General features: G+C 44.7%; 1 protein-coding gene and 1 long non-coding RNA gene across 6 annotated transcripts in view; one reads left to right on the top strand and one right to left on the bottom strand.

Moving 5' to 3' along the window:
• The window catches only part of LOC110743431, a 74,416-nt gene that overhangs the window by 8,886 nt on the left and 44,664 nt on the right, over window positions 1-20,866 (bottom strand). Inside the window, exons 2-7 of one of the 4 annotated variants that reach the window (XR_004183653.1) lie at window positions 10,413-10,560; window positions 9,017-9,193; window positions 8,685-8,915; window positions 6,453-6,584; window positions 5,296-5,489; window positions 3,261-3,437 (exon numbers count right to left, since the gene is read on the bottom strand). This is a non-coding gene — a long non-coding RNA (uncharacterized LOC110743431). Of the gene's footprint in view, window positions 1-3,260; window positions 3,438-3,847; window positions 3,892-5,295; window positions 5,490-6,452; window positions 6,585-8,684; window positions 8,916-9,016; window positions 9,194-10,412; window positions 10,561-20,866 lie in introns of those variants that run through there. The other 3 variants (XR_004183656.1, XR_004183654.1, XR_004183655.1) reach the window with 3 other exon arrangements.
• The window catches only part of MYO10 (myosin X), a 283,038-nt gene that overhangs the window by 256,733 nt on the left and 5,439 nt on the right, over window positions 1-20,866 (top strand). For both annotated transcript variants that reach the window (XM_031666095.1, XM_031666096.1), the window contains 12 exons: window positions 3,309-3,402; window positions 5,200-5,255; window positions 7,406-7,548; window positions 7,910-8,104; window positions 9,300-9,457; window positions 12,402-12,525; window positions 13,408-13,705; window positions 14,659-14,866; window positions 15,720-15,856; window positions 17,013-17,133; window positions 17,579-18,031; window positions 19,781-19,972. In XM_031666095.1, the coding sequence (XP_031521955.1) occupies window positions 3,309-3,402; window positions 5,200-5,255; window positions 7,406-7,548; window positions 7,910-8,104; window positions 9,300-9,457; window positions 12,402-12,525; window positions 13,408-13,705; window positions 14,659-14,866; window positions 15,720-15,856; window positions 17,013-17,133; window positions 17,579-18,031; window positions 19,781-19,972 (2,179 nt within the window). The remainder of the gene's footprint in view (window positions 1-3,308; window positions 3,403-5,199; window positions 5,256-7,405; window positions 7,549-7,909; window positions 8,105-9,299; window positions 9,458-12,401; window positions 12,526-13,407; window positions 13,706-14,658; window positions 14,867-15,719; window positions 15,857-17,012; window positions 17,134-17,578; window positions 18,032-19,780; window positions 19,973-20,866) is intronic.

Genomic DNA, 20,866 nt, shown 5'->3' with positions numbered 1-20,866 from the left:
CTTCAGCTCTGAGCAATGCTAGAGAACATTTTTTTTTTTTTTTTGAGACGGAGTTTCTCTCTTGTTGCCCAGGCCGGAGTGCAATGGTGCGATTTCAGCTCACCGCAATCTCCACCTTCTGGGTTCAAACAATTCTGCCTTAGCCTCCCGAGTAGCTGGGATTACAGGCATGCGCCACCACGCCCGGCTAATTTTGTATTTTTAAGTAGAGACAGGGTTTCTCCATGTTGTTCAGGCTGGTCTCGAACTCCTGACCTCAAGTGATCCACCCGTCTTGGCCTCCCAAAATGCTGGAATTACAGGCGTGAGCCACCACGCCTGGCTGAGAACGTCTTTTAATTTATGAGGGTAACATCCAATAGCTTCTTCAATTCTCAGCCCCAAGATTGTTAGGACCTTCTAATGTGTTCTCAGGACCCCTCACTGCCCCTTGCCCTTTGAATCTTTCTGAGTTGATGCAATACCATGGTAGCGACATTAAGAGTAAAGACACCAGAAAATAATTCTTCCCATGGGAACAAACTAAAACCCTGCTTAGACCCATAAATTCTAACACAAACTGGAAAAACAAGCAAACCTGGAATTACAGCCCATCATTCCGTCTGGGGCTCCTAGAGACCACATGTGGTTGTTTGTGGCCCAGGGAATGCCTGCAGCTTTTCAGCTGAATTATAGGCCTGGCGTTTGGCAGCTGCGCTGTCTGTTTTATGCCATGATGAACCTGCTAAATTTAACCTTTGGAATATTTTAGCCAAGGACTTTTTCTCCTGACCAGTGGAACACTTTTTAAAAAAATTCCTTTTCAGATTCCAAGTTATACTTGAATCAAGAGAAGAAATATATAAATTTAAGAGTATAATCTAGACAGAATCGAAAGTACAACAAATTTTATGCCTTTGTGTGTGTGATTCCTACAACTTGAATGTATGTCTTTTTCAGTGTTTAATTTGGGATATTTTTGAGATGAGCAAAGCAATGAAGTCTTGCTGTTTGGTTAACCAGAATGGATAGTGCAAATTTATATTCAAGTGTTGTCCCTTGTTGTATACAAGCTATATATGCATATCTGTTGTATATGTTGAATATTTTTCAAGCTTGTAGTCACATTTTTCTCCCTTAGGAAGCACAGGAGATAGATTTTAGTGCTTTGCTGTAAATAATTTGCCTGGCCTACCTTTACATATGGGTGTCATGTTTTCACTTAAACATCCCATAGGATACCAACTACTTTCCCCTCTGCCTTGAATGGTAGGAGTGTGTATGTATTTTGTGTCTTATACGCCCCGAACAGGAGAAGAATACCCTAGCATCTCTTTCATACTTGATAGCTCTGATATTTCGTAGTTGGTCAGCAAATGCTGGATGGATGCCTGTTTGTTCATGGTCACTTTCATGATGCCTTGTTCTGCTTGATTTTTCTTGAGTTGTTTCGTTTTGTTTCATTTTGTATTTGTTTTTTTGTGTGAGACAGAGTCTTGCTCTGTCACCCAGGCTGGAGTGCAGTGGAACGATCATGGCTCACTGCAGCCTTGGCCTTCTGGGCTCAGGTGATACTCCTGCCTCAGCCTCCCAAGTAGTTGGGACTACAAGCATGTACCACTACACCCAGCTAGTTTTTTATTTTTTGTAGAGACTGGGCCTCAGTAAGTTTCCCAGGCTGGTCTCAAATTCCGGGGCTTAAGCCATCCTCCCACCTTGGCCTCCCAAAATGCTGGAATCACAAGCGTGAGCCACCATGCCCAGACACGTTTTCCTTTATTTTCTGATTGTGATGAGGCTGGGTGTGAGAGTACTCATTTGAAATGAAGATGGAAGAGTTCTCTGGTCAAAATAGTTTTCTACTTTAAGCAGTTATTTTTCATTTCCAACTCTCCTGTGGTTTTATTGACTTGAGTAGAAATGCTGTTAGGTGGTTGAAAACCCCATCCTGAGAATACATAGAAAAAATAGACATCTTGACCAGGCACAATGGCTCATGCCTGTAATCCCAGCACTTTGGGAGGCTGAGGTGGGTGGATCACCTGAGGTCAGGAGTTCAAGACCAGCCTGGCCAACATGGTGAAACCCCATCTCTACTAAAAATACCAAAAATTAGCTGGGCATGGTGGCGTGCGCCTGTAATCCCAGCTACTTGGGAGGCTGAGGCAGGAGAATCACTTGAACCCGGGAGGCAGAGGTTGCGGTGGCCAAGATCGTGCCATTGTACTCCAGCTTGGGCAACAAGACTGAAACTCTATCTCAAAAAAAAACAACAAATAGACATCTAAATAGACATCTAGTGTCCATTCCAATATGATACTCCTCCATTACATGTTGAGTATCCCTTACCCAAAATGCTTGGGACTGGAAGTGTTGCAGTTTTTGGAGTTTGGAATATTTGCATTAGACTTACCGGTTAAGCATCCCTAATCTGAAAATTCAGAATGTTTCAGTGAGCATTTCCTTTGAGCATCATGTCGGTGCTCAAAAAGTTTTGAATTTTGAAGCATTTCAGATTTCAGATTTTTTTTGGATTGTGGATGCTAAACCTGTATTGATCTTCTCACCTTGAAATAAATTTATTTATTTATTTATTTATTTATTTATTTATTTATTTTGGAGGCGGAGTCCTACTCTGTCGTCCAGGCTGGAGTGCAGTGGCACGATCTCAGCTCACTGCAAGCTCCGCCTCCCGGGTTCACGCCATTCTCCTGCCTCAGCCTCCCGAGTAGCTGGGACCACAGGCGCCCGCCACCAAGCCCGACTAGTTTGTTTGTATTTTTAGTAGAGACGGGGTTTTACCATGTTAGCCAGGATGGTCTTGATCTCCTAACCTCATGATCCGCCCACCTTGGCCTCCCAAAGTGCTGGGATTACAGGCATGAGCTATCGCGCCCAGCCGAAATGTATTTTTTAAACAGAAAAAGCACCTGAATGTTCCCTAGTTTATAAATAATATCTTAAGTAAGGATCTTTGATACAAGTATTTTGGGTAGAACTGAGGATTTTATTATTTGCTGTTAATTTCTCAAGGAACTCATTCATCATTGTCAAATGTCTATAAAGGTCTATGGGACCTGGAGAAAAGGCCGTCCATTGATCTAAAGTTAGAACATAATAGAGCACTTAAAGGCATTTACAGGTACTTTATCTGCTTCTTCTCACTTTATTCTTTGGTAATGAAACTGACATTTATCCCTAAGAAGTAATCAAATTAAAAGCAAAGGTGCTTAGAGATGTTATTTTCACAGATTACGTGCAGTAGAGCACTATTGCTTTACCAATACGAGGTTGGCCTCTCCTTCACAGTTGTTCTCTCTTCCCCACAGCCAGTGGTTCAGCGTGCTGAGTCAGGTCCATGCGTCCACAGACCAGGAGATCCAGGAGATGCATGATGAGCAGGCAAACCCACAGAATGCTGTGGTATGGAAGCACTACCTAGGATGGGGGTGGGGCGTCTGGGGGCAGGGATGGGGAGGGCATCAGGATGGTAAAAAAGGGAAAGATTGGGAATTTCCAGACAGTCTTTTTTTTAAAAGGTAAATGTAGAATAATTAAGGAGAAAAACAGGACCATTTGAGTTTAAAATCAATACAATAATAAATACAATAAATAGTACAATATAATATAATAATACAATAATAAATACAGTAAATTAAGTTGGACACTGTGGCTCATGCCTGTAGTCCCAGCACTTTGGGATGGGAGTATCACTTGAGGCCAGGAGTTCAAGACCAACCTGAGAAACATAGCAAGACACTGCCTCTATGAAAAAAAGTAACAATTATCCAGGCGTGGTGTTATGCGCCTGTAGTCCCAGCTGCTTGGCAGGCTGAGGCAGGAGGATTGCTTGAGCCTGAGAATTTGAGGCTACGATTGCACCACTGAGCTCCAGCAGCCTGACCCTCTCTCCTAAAAAAACAAACAACAAAACCAAATAAATTGTAGAAGGTTATAAGTAGTAATACCTTCCAATTCTTCCACCTCAAACCCAAAAGAACAAAAGAAATAATCCTACTTTTTATGAAGTCACGGAAACACACATTACACTTACTCTTTAGAGGATGGTGAAATCTAAATCTAGATTGTATTCTTTTTTTTGAGATGGAGTCTTACTCTGTCGCCCAGGCTGGAGTGCAGTGGCGAGATCTCAGCTCACTGCACCCTCCACCTCTAGGTTCAAGCAATTCTCCTGCCTCAGCCTCCTGAGTAGCTGGGACTACAGCGCCGCCACACCCAGCTAATTTTTTGTATTTTAGTAGAGACGGGGTTTCACCATGTTGCCCAGGCTGGTCTTAAACTCCTTAGCTCAGGCAATCCGCATGCCTCAGTCTCCCAAAGTGCAGGGATTACAGGTGTGAGCCACTGCGCTGGGACGAAATCTAAATTGTATTCTTTGTCTTCCCTCTATCCCAGACACATACACAAAGTTACAAAACCCTACTTTGGAAATCACGTTTTATTTCCTCATCAGAAAAACTTGAAATAAAGTTTCTTGGGAGAAGTATAAAATTTAATCGAAGGACACAATAAAATCAGGAAATGTGTACTATTGAAAGAAGGTTATAAACACTGTTCACTGAGCTTGTTTTAAGAATGGGGGGCTGGGGGAGGGAGCTCAGACCTGTAATCCCAGTACTTTGGGAGGCCAAGGCAGGTGGATCACTTGAGGGCGCCAGGAGTTTGAGACCAGCCTGGCCAACATGGTGAGACCCCATCTTTACTAAAACACAAAATTATCCAGGTGTGGTGGCCCACACTTGTAGTCCTAGCTACTTGGGAGGCTGAGGCACGAGAATCACTTGAACCTGGGAGGCAGAGGTTGTGGTGAGCCAAGAGCACACCATCGCGCTCCAGCCTGGGCAACAGAGTGAAACTCTGTTTCAGAAACAAACAAAGTAAATTAAATTAATGTAGAGGTACTTGTTAGAAAGTTTAGTAAAATACTAATTTTTTAAAAACATAGAAATAAATTATTGAAAGGACAAGAGGGAATGATTAACTTGCAATTTTTAAAAATAAATGGGCTATAGATTCTGCCCTGTGTAGAGGCTATTTGTACTCACACAACAGAGGAGTCATCTCATAGATGACTATTATTTTGAAGTTAAAAAGAAAAGAGCCTTTTCTGTCTGATTGGGAGTGGGCTAGAGGTGTTACTATAGTGTGCACCCTACTTTAGTGGTTCTCTCATTCTCTTTACTTTTTGTTCTTTTCCAGGGCACCTTGGATGTGGGGCTGATTGATTCCGTGTGTGCCTCTGACAGCCCTGATAGGTAAGCTCAGATGTGGCTCTTAATGAAAACAGCTCATCACCTTTGTGTGTCCACAGGTGTCTGTGCTGCTAGGTTACGTCCCTCTTCGCAGGGCTGTGAAATCACACGAGGCTGTGTGTTCCCACCTTGTCAACCCCAGCAATCCGAAGTCTGCCTTCTTGGTACCCAATTTTACATCATCTGGAAGTCTCCTTCTCTGCGTATCTTTGAAGTCCTGGGGAAAACCCTGGGAACCTAATTTAGACAATTTAAAAAAGCATGAGGAATAAATATTTTTCATGTGTATACAGGGACAAACTTGGGATTTATACGGGAAGAAAATACCTGTTTAGGAAAATGATATTCCAGCAAAGGGGAAGGGAGTCATTCTCCTTTCTGAACTTAACAATGAACTTGGAAAGGATTTTGATGATAATGTATATGTAGAGTATTAATAAACCACAAACATTTATTTTCCTTGGCACCCTTTTTGGGTTCGATTTTTGAAGGCAAATCATCTTTGGAGATGATCTGAGGCGTCTTTCTGCCCAGTGAACTTTATTGTCTGTTTTTCTGTATTATCTTGTAAGTTCTAGTTCTGTTTCACCATGTTGCCCAGGCTGGTCTCGAACTCCTTAGCTCAGGCAATCCGCATGCCTCAGTCTCCCAAAGTGCTGGGATTACAGGCGTGAGCCACTGCGCTGGGCCGAAATCTAAATTGTATTCTTTGTCTTCCCTCTATCCCAGACACATACACAAAGTTACAAAACCCTACTTTGGAAATCACGTTTTATTTCCTCTTCAGAAAAACTTGAAATAAAGTTTCTTGGGAGAAGAAGTGTAAAATTTAATCAATGGACACAATAAAATCAGGACACAACAAAATAAAAACAAATTCTGCAGCAGAATTTAAGAAAAGTTTCTCTAGGACAGACCAGGAAAGAATCAAAATTGTCTTCTGCCCTCAGTAAGACAGCCGGAAAATGAAATACGAGTGTGTTAAAATTGAAAACAAAATATAGGGCCTGCTTGGCAGAATTAGAGCCGTGGGGTCTCTGTCACCCTCCCATTGACAAAGGCCCTTCTGAACCATGGATCCTTTGTTTTTAGTAGTCAGCCTGCACCCCTTATACCTGGCTCAATCTTTAACATGTATGTGTCATATCAGTAATCAAAGCCCTGATGCTGCTTATTCTGGTATGTGAGTTTCTACCTCACCTTCTCCACGTCTTCGCTCTCCCAAGCCCTTCACTCCTCCAGGCTGGGCCTGTGATGATCCATCCTTAGAATTTTGCATCCTCGTTCAGGCTTTTCTGTCGTCCTCAGCTGGCCACTTTTCTCCCTTTCCAACTATAGAAAAAAAAAAAGGGTTGGGTTTTTTATTTTTATTTTTAAGGGGCACCTCAAGCTCAGCCTGTTTGCATAGTTTTCCCTGTGTCCTGCAGTTCAGTGACTCTTTCTCTTAAACTTTTGTGTCACTTAACTACAGTGAACATTTGAAGACTTGCAAGAAAGAGTTCACATTCGCTAGCGTAAGCCGTTAGATAGAGGAGTGAGTATTTAAATCAGCAAGGGCCTATGAGAGAGGTTCAGGGCATTTCCAGACAAAAAGAGGCAAGGGAAAAAGTAAATTTCCATGATCACGTTATCCATGACTAGGAAATGCACCCTTGTTAGATCCCTTTGAAAACACAAACCCAGGTGGCTTTTTGTACAAAGCGTAATCAAGCATTTAAGATGTTCCACCTACACCTATTTACTGATCCTCTTTTATTGCTGGTGTCTGACATTTCATTACCAACCCAGAGAAATATTACCCAAGGCAGGAAAAAATTGACTTTGGAGAGGCATCAAAAAAAAATTTTCCCTCATGGTCACCTTATTTAGCCTTCCCGGAACTGAGTTTCATCTGGAAAGTTTTGCATGAAGAAATGTTTTCCCTTCCAGGACCTTCAGAATGAATGTGTCGTTCCAAGTTTAAAGGTTAATGATGCGTAAAAGAAATTCCACAGAAATGAGCAAGGTTTGCCTTAATAAAAACATGAATAAGCCTAGCAGTGTATGTCCCGTGACCCAGAAGGCAGGAAGAAGGCCCTGAGTCTCGGTTCACACAGAGGTGATGCTGACGGTAGACCTAAGGGGCTTTGTTTCCTTCTCACCTTGTCGCTCAGACCCAACTCGTTTGTCATCATCACGGCCAACCGGGTGCTGCACTGCAACGCCGACACGCCGGAGGAGATGCACCACTGGATAACCCTGCTGCAGCGGTCCAAAGGGGACACCAGAGTGGAGGGCCAGGAATTCATCGTGAGAGGTGACTGCCTGCCCTGCTTCCTTGGTCTGTTTAACAGGCTCCCCTTTCCATTTGCATATAGATATCTGCAGCATTTTCATTTTGAGCTGCTTTTCCCATTTTAACTGTTGGAGATTTTTTAAGTGATTTTTAATTTGTGACATGATAAATTGTTTCTAGAGGATTGTGTTTTTTGTTGCTAGTTGTGATTTTGTGCTTTTCTTTCGCATAGTTCCATTTACATCAAGTTGGGGTGACCGTGGTCTTTTTCTGACAAGTAGCTAGAAACCCCATCCATGTTTTGGCATTATGTGGATGATGGTATGGTCTTTGGGGTTTCTCCTCATAGATTTTAATTTACACTTTCATCTTTTTTTTCCAGGATGGTTGCACAAAGAGGTGAAGAACAGTCCAAAGATGTCTTCACTGAAACTGAAGAAACGGTGGTTTGTACTCACCCACAATTCCCTGGATTACTACAAGAGCTCAGAGAAGAATGCGCTGAAACTGGGGACCCTGGTCCTCAACAGCCTCTGCTCTGTCGTCCCCCCAGATGAGAAGATATTCAAAGAGACAGGTAACCAGGCTGGCTGCCCAAACCCTGAGCATCAGATCTTAAAGTCTGGGCTTGCTCCAGGCAAGGAATAAGATTCCTTCCTAGTGGGTACTTTATTTCCCCCCAAAGAAGGTGTCTTCTTGGTTTATCTTCTAAGCCTGTCTGGGGTTAGCTATGTGACCACTTAGTGTTTAAGCCGTATGAGAGGTCTTGATTCATGGAGTGGTAGGAAGACTCTCACAAGGACAAGAAAATGTCAACAGATGCAGGGCATCGTACAGGAAGCTTTGTTTTCATATACTCTGTTTTCATCTTTTTAATTTTTATTCTTATTATTTTTGAGACAGGGTCTCACACTGTTGCCCAGGCTGTAGTGCAATGGTGCGATCATGGTTCACTACAGCCTTCCAAGGCTGAAGCAATCCTCCCACCTCAGCCTCCCGAGGAGTAGCTAGGACTCCAGGCACGCACCATCGCACCGGGCTAATTTTATACTTTGTGGTGGAGGTTTTGCCATGTGGGCCAGGCTGTTTTCCATCATTGTACGATGAGCGTCCTATACAACCTGTAAAAGATAAACCCTGACTGTCCATGAACTTACTTAGCCTAGTAGCATAGAAAGCACACATGTAAATTAGAGGATTTCTTTTCATTTTTGTAGTATTATAAAAGTGTTTCCAGAAGATAGTTTATTTTGATGTTGCTGGTTGTGATCTTGTGCTTCTGTTTAACATAGTTGTTCCATTCGCGTCAGGTTTGGGTGATGGTTCGGACAGTTTGCCTCTGAACTCACACACTGCCAGGCACAAGTGCTGTCTTCTGAAGGGAGAGGCTAAGGAAAGGAAAGGAAGAAATAGGAAGTAAGAAGGAAAGTCAGAAATCGGAGAGAGTTTTCACTCCTCATCCAGAGCCCAGAAAGAGACATTAACTTACCCTTTTCCCTTCCAGAGCCAGTTATCATTTATCTTCATGTATTTCATGATGGGTTTATTGTTCTAATATTCATCTCCCCGTCTCAGCTGTAAATGTCACAGTGCAAGAGACACTGTTTTTTCTTCATCACTAGATACCTAGTGCAGGGCAGGACACAGGTAGGAATTCAGCCAGTATCTATTGAATTGAATTAAAGGGACTGAGGTCAGAGAGGACACAGGCATTGCCCCAGTCCCCGAGGTTGGCGTTGACATGCGTGTGCTGGGCACCCCTGCCATTGCAGGCTACTGGAACGTCACCGTGTATGGGCGCAAGCACTGTTACCGGCTCTACACCAAGCTGCTCAATGAGGCCACCCGGTGGTCCAGTGCCATTCAAAACGTGACCGACACCAAGGCCCCGATCGACACCCCCACCCAGCAGCTGATTCAAGACATCAAGGTAAGACAAGCCCATCAAGGTGGGTGATTACAGCTCAGAGCTTCTACCCTTAGAGCACTAAGACCGCAGCATTAGTGAAGCTCAATTTTCATTCTGTAATCAAAACCTAGTGCTTGGTTGGCCGGCACGGTGGCTCACGCCTGTAATTCCAGCACTTTGGAAGGCTGAGGCAGGCAGATCACTTGAGGTCAAGAGTTCGAGACCAACCTGGCTAACATGGTGAAACCGTGTCTCTACTAAAAATACAAAAATTAGCCAGGTGTGACACATTCCTGTAATCCCAGCTACACAGGAGGCTGAGGCAGGAGACTTGCTTGAACCTCGGAGACAGAGGTTGCAGTGAGCAGAGATCATTCCACTGTACCCCAGCCTGGGCGACAGAGGGAGACTCCGTCTCAAAAAAACAAAACAAAAAGCTAGCGCTTGGTTAAATTTATGTTTGAGTACCCTGCTTTCAGGAATCTAAATGAGAAATTTTAGACCAAAAGTGTTTTGTCTCTAGGGCAGTGTTAGATGTTTCCTAACACTTCCCTAGTGTTGAGTCACCCGATCCCACCTGCTGGGCTCTGGGCAGAAGGACGAGGTCTGCAGCTTGCACTGTGGGACTCCGTGCCCATGGGGATGTGGTGACCTGCGTGGGGGACCACGTGCCTTGTGTCAGGTTTCACCTCAGCCTCAGTTGGGGACCTTCTAGGAGTAACCCGCTAGTTCCATTGTCACTGTACAGTTTCCAGACCACACGAGTGAGTTCCCAAGGAGCCCTGGGTGGTCTAGAAGAACACCTGGCATCCCTCTCGGACACGTGCAAACTCCCAGAAGCTCCTGAGTCTCTATACTAACACTGAGCGTGTTACATTATAAATTCCTGTTTATAAGTAAGTGTAGTGGCTCAGTAAATGTATGTGAGGTGAAGGAACGAATGATTGCATGGCAGCCCTGAGCCGGGGATTCTTACCCTCACTTTTCGGAAATGGAACGCTGACGGGGAATGTTCTGGTTGCATTGCCCACGTAGCTGGTCAGTCCCAGGTGCAGAACCAAGTCAAGGGAGACTGCTGGCCCTCCAAGCAGTCCTGCAGGCAGATTCCCAGGACAGAGGTGGGGCTGTGACAGAGAAGGTGCTAGAATGATGGTGAGGCAGGTATTTTACTGAGGGACAGCAAAGGAAATTAGCTAACCAGATCCAAGAGGGAACTCAGCTTTTGTGGAGGTGGGAGAGGATCTAATCCATCAGTGGTGGATAATTTTCCATCCAAATCAAATTGGCCTCCTGATTCCAAAGTGTTATGTTCTCTGGGTGTTCGGAACCACATTCTGGCAAGCCAGTTGTTTTTTGTTTTTTTTGTTTGTCCATGAAATTGTTTGAATCAATTTGAATTTAGACATTAAAAGAATAAATATAATTTTTCAAATACAAAGCTATGCTTCTTAAGAAATGAGTCAGGTTACCCTAAATCAGTCCATAGAAATTATTTAAGTAATTAAAAAAATTTTTTGTGCCCTTCAATTGGGTATTACTGAAAAAGTTTTATAGTGGAAATGAAATTACCACGATAGAATGATTCATTACCTCTCCTCCAACTTTTCTGTTTATTTAAGGTTCTAAAAGTAACTTTGTTTTTTTCATATCCCAGATGAACATTTTAGGAGCACAAGTACATGATGATGAAATTCCGTGAGAGACTTTCTTACGTTTCAAGGGTGGAAGGGCGGGCAGGCACGTGGAAGGACAGTCTCCCCAAGAATATATTAATGTGTGTAGTTTTCAGGTATAGAGAGAACAGAAAACAGCAATTCAAGAACTAGCAAAATGTGCTTATGAAATGAACTATAGATAAAAATAACATGATTTAGCTACTGATGGCTAAAGCAATAAAAGAAGATCAGATTAATTTTTTTATTTTGCTTTTCTGTTTTTTATAGAGACAGGGCCTCACTATGTTGCCCAGGCTGGTCTCGAACTCCTGGGCCCAACTGATCCTCCTGCCTTAGGCTCTCAAAATGCACAGGCATGAGCCACTGTGCCCAGCCTAGATTAAATTGTTTTTTCTTTTTTTGAGATGGAGTCTCGCTCTGTCAGCCAGGCTGGAGTGCCATGGCGCGATCTTGGCTCACTGCAAGCTCCGCCTCCCGGGTTCAAGCAATTATCCTGCCTCCGCCTCCTGAGTAGCTGGGATTACAGGTGCCCGCCACCACGCCCAGCTAATTTTCGTATTTTTAGTGGAGACAAGGTTTCACCATGTTGGTCAGGCTGGTCTCAAACTCCTGACCTCATGATCCACCTGCATCAGTCTCCCAAAGTGCTGGGATTACGGGTGTGAGCCACCGCGCCCTGCCGAGATGAAATTTTTTAAGTGTATGTAATCTCCAGGGGAGAAAATTTAAAATCACATGGGGAAGTACATGCGCGAGAAACTAAGAAATGAGCTGTAGGCCAGGCGCAGTGGCTCCCGCTTGTAATCCCAGCACTTTGGGAGGCCGAGGCGGGCGGATCACGAGGTCAGGAGATCACGACCATCCTGGCTAACATGGTGAAACTCTGTCTCTACTAAAAATACAAAAAATTAGCCGGGCGTGGTGGCGGGCGCCTGTAGTCCCAGCTGCTGTGGAGGCTGAGGCAGGAGAATGGCATGAACCCAGGAGGTGGAGCTTGCAGTGAGCCCAGACCGGGCCACTGCACTCCAGCCCGGGTGACAGAGCGAGACTCCATCTCAAAAAAAAAAGAAATGAGCTGTAAGAATGTATTTTTGTGACTTGTCTTCAAACACAGATTATGAGTGTCTTCGTGCATGAAATCACCTAACACTGGATTTCCACCATCTTTGCCCCACTAGGTTTATGGATGTTTGAGACTCTTGAAAAATATTTATATGTAGGAAAATACAGTTGATTTTGTTCCTTTAGGTCCAGGTTTCTTACAATAAGCTTGCTTGCTTTATTTTTAGGAGAACTGCCTGAACTCGGATGTGGTGGAACAGATTTACAAGCGGAACCCGATCCTTCGATACACCCATCACCCCTTGCACTCTCCACTCCTGCCCCTTCCGTACGGGGACATAAATCTCAACTGTAAGTCCAGAGTTCCACCCCGACTCTTCAGAGACCATGATTCCACTTGCCCTGCTAGCTCTTTAGCTTAACACAGTAGCATTTGTTTTTAGCTCAAAGACTCTCTTATTCATCATGACTTGGAAGGAAAAGATGAAATATACTTAGATTCATTACTAAAGCAAGACTTCTAGAGTGTGGTAGTAGTAATGCTAAGATTGATTGCTGTAGTAAAAGAAGAGATTTAAAGGAGTCAGAAATGCCAGCTCTCCTCATGAACTGAGAGTAGCCTTTTTTTTTTTTTTTTTTTTTTTTTTTGAGACAGTCTTACTATGTCACCCAGGCTGGGGTGCGGTGGTGCAATCTCCATTCATTGCAACCTCTGCCTCCCAGGTTTAAGTCGTTCTCCTGCCTCAGCCTCCCAAGTAGCTGGGATTACAGGCGCCCGTCACCACATCCAGCTAATTTTTGTATTTTTAATAGAGAGAGGGTTTCGCCATATTGCCCAGGCTGGTCTTGAACTCTTGGCCTGAAGTGACCCGCCTGCCTCAGCCTCCCAAAGTGCTGAGATTACAGGTGTGAGCCGTTGCACCTGGCCAAGTAGCCAGACAACCAGAGCCTAAGTAATCTTGCATTCCAAAAAAGGATTTTGTTCAGCAACAGATTACCTTTTAAGTAAGCATTTTATGTGGTAAGAAGTTCAATTAGATAACAAAACAGTGTCACCTGACCCACCTCTGTGCTTTTAGATCTGTGTTCAGCTGACTGAGATGTATAGGGAGTGTGGTGGGCATTGCATCCGTCCTCCTCATTTATTCCTTTGTCTTCACTACTGCTCCCATTGTGCCCACGCCCTATTCTGAACCCCTCGGGTGACTTCTGTGTTTGCTTTGCTTGTCGTAGTGCTTAAAGACAAAGGCTATACCACCCTTCAGGATGAGGCCATCAAGGTATTCAATTCCCTGCAGCAACTGGAGTCCATGTCTGACCCGATTCCAATAATCCAGGGCATCCTACAGACAGGGCATGACCTGCGGCCTTTGCGGGACGAGCTGTACTGCCAGCTCATCAAACAGACCAACAAAGTGCCCCACCCCGGCAGTGTGGGCAACCTGTACAGCTGGCAGATCCTGACATGCCTGAGCTGCACCTTCCTGCCGAGTCGAGGGATTCTCAAGTATCTCAAGTTCCATCTGAAAAGGTAAATAAAGCATGTGGGCACGGGAGATGAGCTGGGCAGAGCTGCTCACGCAGGTGGGGCGCTGGGTCCTCGCTCAGATAAAGAGGCTCTTGAGCAGAAGGCACCTCTAGTAGGACAGGGACCTCTGGGTCAGACTCGTGGGTTGCCTGCGCAAGCTTACAGAATGCTGCCATCCTTTTTCTTTTTAAGCCACACAAGGTTATTTCAGGGACCAAGTCACCTTGGGTGTAATGTCCTAATGTATAGGAGATTGGATCAATCCATTGATTACCACTACTCTATATTAAAAAAAAAAAAAACTTGGATATTTGTTCCAGATCAAAGAGGTAGAAACAATCTGATTGAGATTTTGATTAGCTATAGAAAAAGAAATTTTTTTGTTGTTGTTTTTTGAGACAGTTTTGCTCTTGTTGCCGAGGCTAGAGTGCGCAATGGCATGATCTCGGTCACTGCACCCTCCACCTCCTGGGTTCAAACGATTCTCCTGCCTCAGCCTCCCAAGTATGTGAGATTACAGGCACCCGCCACAATGCCTGGCTAGTTTTTTTGTATTTTTAGTAGAGACAGGGTTTCACTATGCTGGCTGGGCTGGTCTCCAACTGCTGACCTCAGGTGATCCACCCGCCTCTGCCTCCCAAAGTGCTGGGATTACAGGTGTGAGCCACGGCACCTGGCCAAGAATTTTCATATGATAGTATGAGGCATGACCCTTTCAAGTATTAACAATACTGCAGAGGTGAGTTGGCAGCAGTTGCTCCCACTGAGACATTCGCTCTTTAGGGGTTTTTTGTATTTAAATTGAACTGCACAGAATGAAGCGGGCCCTTGCCAAGAAGTCACTGGTGCTTGCTCCATTCACCAGTGGGGGACCATGCACCGCTTTGGTCTCCAGACCCTTGACACAGCCCAGTTCCCAGCAGCCTAAAAATGAACAGTTAGTGTTTGTCTCCTAGGATACGGGAACAGTTTCCAGGAACCGAGATGGAAAAATACGCTCTCTTCACTTACGAATCTCTTAAGAAAACCAAATGCCGAGAGTTTGTGCCTTCCCGAGATGAAATAGAAGCTCTGATCCACAGGCAGGAAATGACATCCACGGTCTATTGCCATGGTGGAGGCTCCTGCAAGATCACCATCAACTCCCACACCACCGCTGGGGAGGTGAGGAGAGGCGGCGGCTGCTTGTTCTGTTAGATGCTTTGCTGCAGATACGCCCGGGTCAGGAACATCGTGCGGCGTTAGAGCGGCTGTCCTGCACAGCTGCAATTTGCTTAGTACAGCTGCTCAGTACTAAGGAAATGCATGTAACCCACAAGCAACCACATGAATATAGAGAGAAAAATAAGATGAGTGGAATCACAGAGATAAACTCAAAGTACGTGAGACATAATCTTGCTAATCTGAGAAGCAGCTGAGGGTCTAGCAGAGCTGCAGACCTGGCTCAGGTCCAGCCACTTTGATGAGGGTTTATTGTGGTGCTTCTGCAACGAAGTGTTTCTGTGTGCCACATGACTAGCTAGATGAATATCAGACGAACACATTTTCTTATTTAAATTTGAACTTACTATTATAAAACTAATTGGCCAAAAGGGTAATCCAATAACCACCCTCAACCCCACCCCCAAGGCTTCCTGTGCAAAAAAAAAAAACCATCATCTGGAGTCTCTGTTGTTCCTTCGAGTTCACACATGTATCAGATAAAAGGACTGCAGCTTTTCACCCACTTTTCCGGTTAATATAGGTTTGCAAGAAATCAGCCCAGCATCTGCCTCTACCAGTGGGCAAAATACCCTGGGTTCTTTTTGGCAAGAAAGAGATAAATCTGATTTCCAGAGAACAAGGGGAAATAGTACTTTTGAAATTCTGCGATGACCACACGCGTAACATTTTGAGGAAGCTGCTTGGAGACGCCCTGGTGCCGGCAGTGCCCTCTGGGATCTGGTGATGGCACATCTGGGAACACGTGTTGGGGCCGCAGCCTGTGGAACTGAAGGCCCCCTGGTGTGTCTTCCAGGTGGTGGAGAAGCTGATCCGAGGCCTCGCCATGGAGGACAGCAGGAACATGTTTGCGTTGTTTGAATACAACGGCCACGTCGACAAAGCCATTGAAAGTCGAACCGTTGTGGCTGATGTCTTAGCAAAGTTTGAAAAGTAAGTTCCTTTCCCCTACTGTGTCAGAAGAGCAAATACGAGAAATTACAGAGCAGGGTTGAGGGTTTGAACTTCCATTCCGTTTTTGGCTTCACAGTGTATTGGAGTTAGTTTTATTTTACCTGGGTTGATGCCTGTTTAACTTTGCATATCTGCTATTTTTCTCGATTCCTAGATAAAGCCATGGTCTTACATGATGTAACTTGTCAGTGGTTTTTTACCCCATTCCTTTTTTCAGTTCCATATTGGACCTGTCTGGGTATTTCTTGATATTTTAGGTTTCCAGTTGCCATTAGCTTTGAAATTGGGCTGACTGACTGAAGTCAACTCATAAACTCTTGAAACTATGTTTTATATCTACAACATAAAATGGACCTACGATTTTTGGGTTTTTTTTTTTTGAGACGGAGTCTTGCTCTGTCACCCAGGCTGAAGTGCAGTGACACAACCTTGGCTCACTGCAACCTCTGCCTCCTGGGTTCAAGCAATTCTCCTGCCTCAGCCTCCCGAGTAGCTGGGATTACGGGCACGTACCACCACGCCCAGCTAATTTTTGTAGTTTTAGTACAGACGGGGTTTGGCCATGTTGGCCAGGCTAGTCCCAAACTCCTGACCTCAGGTGATCTGCCCACCTGGGCCTCCCAAAGTTCTGGGATTACAGGGGTGAGCCACCGCACCCAGCCTATAATAGACCTACGATATTTGATCTGTGACTTCATATTGTCTAAGTAGCACGGAAGGTATTCCTGCTTAGTATAAACACAGCCCTCATACAAGAATATTCACATCAGTTCTTATAAATGTTCTCATAATGTATCTGGGGCTTGGTAAAGGTAATAAAGAAACAGGCTTTTGTTTCTTTTCTTCCCGTGAACTCAGCATAATGCTTAGCTGGTACTAATTTGAATGCGGCTCTCAGAAAACACTTGTTAGCTGGTTTAACCAGAGGCTGTCTGCTTGTTTTCTTAAAGCAAAATCAGGGTGAAAGTACGTTTTTCACTCTGTTTATTTCTCTGTCCCCATCTCTATCCACTGTTATCTGGGCCTGGACAGAATGTCTGTGTCCTTAGAATACACCATGTAAAGTCGGCTCCCTGCGGGTCACCGAAGGCCCCTCTCATTCGTTTTCTGAGCCTCTCTTGACTCCTGTCTGTAGGCTGGCTGCCACATCCGAGGTGGGGGACCTGCCATGGAAATTCTACTTCAAACTTTACTGCTTCCTGGACACAGACAACGTGCCAAAAGACAGTGTGGAATTTGCGTTTATGTTTGAACAGGTAAAAGGAATAGTTAGAAACAGATTTCTTTGCGGGCAAGCAAGGGTGAAACCAGTTAATACTTAGCCTTGTAAGTTAACTGGTACCTTAGAAATGAGGCACACCTGTAGATTTCCCGGCAAAGACAAGGCCCAGCTGCTCTTTCATTCGTTTGTAGAATGAAACCTGCTACACATTGCATTTGAACCACCATTCCAGGAACCGTTCTAGTTGACAGGAGAGAGACCATAAGGAATAAAATATATGACGTGTGTTAGATGATATCTGTGCTAGGGATAAAATTAAATTTAAAGCAATGAGCAGGGGTGAGGGTGCAGTTTTAACCCAGGGCAGTCAGGGAAGGTGAGTATGAGAGAAACCCTGATGAAATGAGGGAGGAAGCGTTGTGGGCATCCCATGGCACGGCAGTGCGTTGACCAGAAAGCTGTTGACTGTCTCCTTTCAGGCCCACGAGGCGGTTATCCATGGCCACCATCCAGCCCCAGAAGAAAACCTCCAGGTTCTTGCCGCCCTGCGACTCCAGTATCTGCAGGGGGATTATACTCTGCACGCTGCCATCCCACCTCTCGAAGAGGTTTATTCCCTGCAGAGACTCAAGGCCCGCATCAGCCAGTCAACCAAAACCTTCACCCCTTGTGAGCGGCTGGAGAAGAGGCGGACGAGCTTCCTGGAGGGGACCCTGAGGCGGAGCTTCCGGACAGGGTCCGTGGTCCGCCAGAAGGTCGAGGAGGAGCAGATGCTGGACATGTGGATTAAGGAAGAGGTCTCCTCTGCTCGAGCCAGTATCATTGACAAGTGGAAAAAATTTCAGGGAATGAACCAGGAACAGGCCATGGCCAAGTACATGGCCTTGATCAAGGAGTGGCCTGGCTATGGCTCGACGCTGTTTGACGTGGAGGTGAGAAGTGGCTGCCGTGTGTCGGGGTGGGCGGGGTGCCGGCATCTGAGAACATGGATCATGGCCAAGTTCATATGGAGAGAAGACAAGATGGAGCACTTTGCTCTCTCAACCTTTTTTATTTGAGCCCCCTAAATTGTACCATTAACACCTCCCTTCTTCTCACAGTTTCTCCTCTCCTTTGTAGTAAATGCATCTGTAATATTAGGAATGAATGCAAAATTAAGACGTCATCTATTCTTTTACTAGCCTTCTTTAGGGAAGCTATAGATCTAATTTTTTAAACACTGATAAAAATCTACATTTAAAAAAATTTATAGCTATATATACAAATTAGAAACTGTGGATATACTTGCATTTTACTTGTTTTTTCTTTACAACCCTGTGTTTGAAAGAATGTGTTTCATAATGGAATTTAGCCATTAGCATCAACCCAGTACTGATTTTTTTTTTTTAAGTAGACCACTTACTGAAAAGCACTCTTACTAATGGTATAGATGAGAGTTTGGCAAACTGGTCTGTGGGTCAGATCTTGCCTGCCTCCTTTTTTCTGATGTTTTATTGGAACACAGCCAAGCTCATTCCTTTAGATACATTCTCTGGCTGTTTTTGTGCAGAGTTGAGTAGTTGTCACAGAGACAACATGATCCACAAAGTCTAAAAATCTTTCCTATGTGGCCCTTAACCAATACGTTTGCCAGCTCCTGGTCTAAATTAGTTTTTTTTTTTTTGATGATCGCAGTAATTCTGCATGTTATCCGATGACTTTAAATTGAGGGTCTGTAAAAATCTAAATATTGATTGTATATTCTAGGATCCATTAATGGCTTTTCATTGGGTGATGTTTTTGGTTTGGTTGGTTGGTTCAATGAAGTTTGTTTTTAAGTATAAAAAAATCAGGTGTTTTGTACAAAGCCATGATTCCACTTCTCCCTGACAAGGAATAGGTAATAATAGCAGTTAAACTCTTGGCTTCCTGCAAAATGTGAGCTGTGGATTAGTATAGAAAGCTACTGGCTTTTGCATGGAGAATGCAGAGAATGTCTGGTTATTAGGGATACAAACTAAGGACTCTTTTCAGTGTCCCCAATTTATAGCCCTCCTGCTTGTCCAGGTTTGGAACAGCCCTGTGTTGTTAGCCCCTACGTATGGGCTCTTATTGTCTTCCACCAATCTGTGTGTACAGTTAAACCAAAACCAGTCAAGACCCTGTTCCCACTCTGCACATGGAAGGCCATTGCTGCTCCTTGTCAAGAGGAGCCAGAACTGCTCAGCATGCGTGATGTGGAGAATTTCCCTCTGTGATCCTAGATTTTGTATTTGAAGACTAACCATCCGCAAAGAGGACTGGAGGCAGAACTGGAGATACTAAAAGTCGACTTGTCTTGAGGAGGGGAGCTTCCTTCAGTCCCCCGGCCAGCATGTGCATTACCAGGCCACTTCCATGTCACTAAACCAAACAGCTAGTAGAATAATGCCAAGAAGTGGAGGGTCAAAGCAAGATGTTAGACCCTGCCAGTTAGTGAGCTTTTCCCAAATGCATGAGATTAACTAGTTAGAAATCAATCAAGATAGCCAGAGAGGTGCCGTTTCTCGTATTTCATGCCCCTCCATGCATGCACGCACATCGAATGTATTTATATTTAATCTTCTGTGCAGAGGACTTCACTCAAAGCCTGTCTTACGGTTTAGATGCTGTTGCCAACCATTTCGTGACTTAACTCTTCTGTTGACTTTCTTGCCCACCAGTGCAAGGAAGGTGGCTTCCCTCAGGAACTCTGGTTGGGTGTCAGTGCGGATGCCGTCTCCGTCTACAAGCGTGGGGAGGGGAGACCACTGGAAGTCTTCCAGTATGAACACATCCTCTCTTTTGGGGCACCCCTGGCGAATACGTACAAGATCGTGGTCGATGAGAGGGAGCTGCTCTTTGAAACCAGTGAGGTAAGAGGCAAAGCAAGTTCATCTTTATTCATGGTCTTGACAAGACAGGAAAACAAGACCCCATTTCCTCATGCCTTTGACCAGGTCATTTTCTTTGAATATTTTTCTTTAAAACACGAAAATACAGTGTGGTGGTCCCTTTCCAGCTGCTGGTTCCCTACAGGCTAAAATCTGAGAACCCTGTATTTCTTCTGTATACTTTTGCAACAGAGGAATTTGGTTCCATTGTGTCACGGAGTCTTACCCTTGGAGGAAGGGAAGAGAAAGGGAAGTGACATAGATGTCCATGAAAAAGTGTATTCTTTGCAACAAAACCTTATGAAAATTAGTTAACAATCACGGCAGTGTCAGAGCTGTGAGACTCGTTTCTGGTGGCCTCTTGAGACTAGGAGGAAGCCGGGAACATGACCATCCTAGGTGCAGCTCATTCTAGACTGTGAAACCACACACACTAAAAGGCCTCTAAATATATATACTACCACCTTCAAAGTTTAAACAGTATAATACAAGAAGCTTATTGAGGCTTCCGCAAAGGGAACAGCTAGCAATCCAACGTGGTGAGTGGAGAGGAGTCACCTGCTGCCTGGTTCGGAATGGAGAGGCGGTGAGGAGGGCGTTCCAGGTGCTTGGAGGATGTGGCATTGTAGGTTCCTTAGGCTGATGGGGAGACGTGCAGTGAGAGGGAAGAGGGTGGGGAGCCCTTGACTCAAGGGTCCCAGGTGCCAGACTGCAGGATTTGGTGAGATCCAGTAGACAACAAGGAACCACTATGGGATCTTTGATTGTACATGGCATAACAGTGAATTTACAGACAGTGATCTCTGGGGTGGGACTGGAAGGGAAGAGAGCAAGCAGGGGAATGGAAGCCAGTTATGATGCCTGCACGGGGTCCAG

The sequence above is a fragment of the Papio anubis genome, chromosome 5, assembly GCF_008728515.1.
Source record: "Papio anubis isolate 15944 chromosome 5, Panubis1.0, whole genome shotgun sequence".
NCBI classification, from domain to species: domain Eukaryota; kingdom Metazoa; phylum Chordata; class Mammalia; order Primates; family Cercopithecidae; genus Papio; species Papio anubis.
The sequence above is the reverse complement of the archived record's forward strand: the minus strand, read 5'-3'. Positions and strand labels throughout refer to the sequence as shown.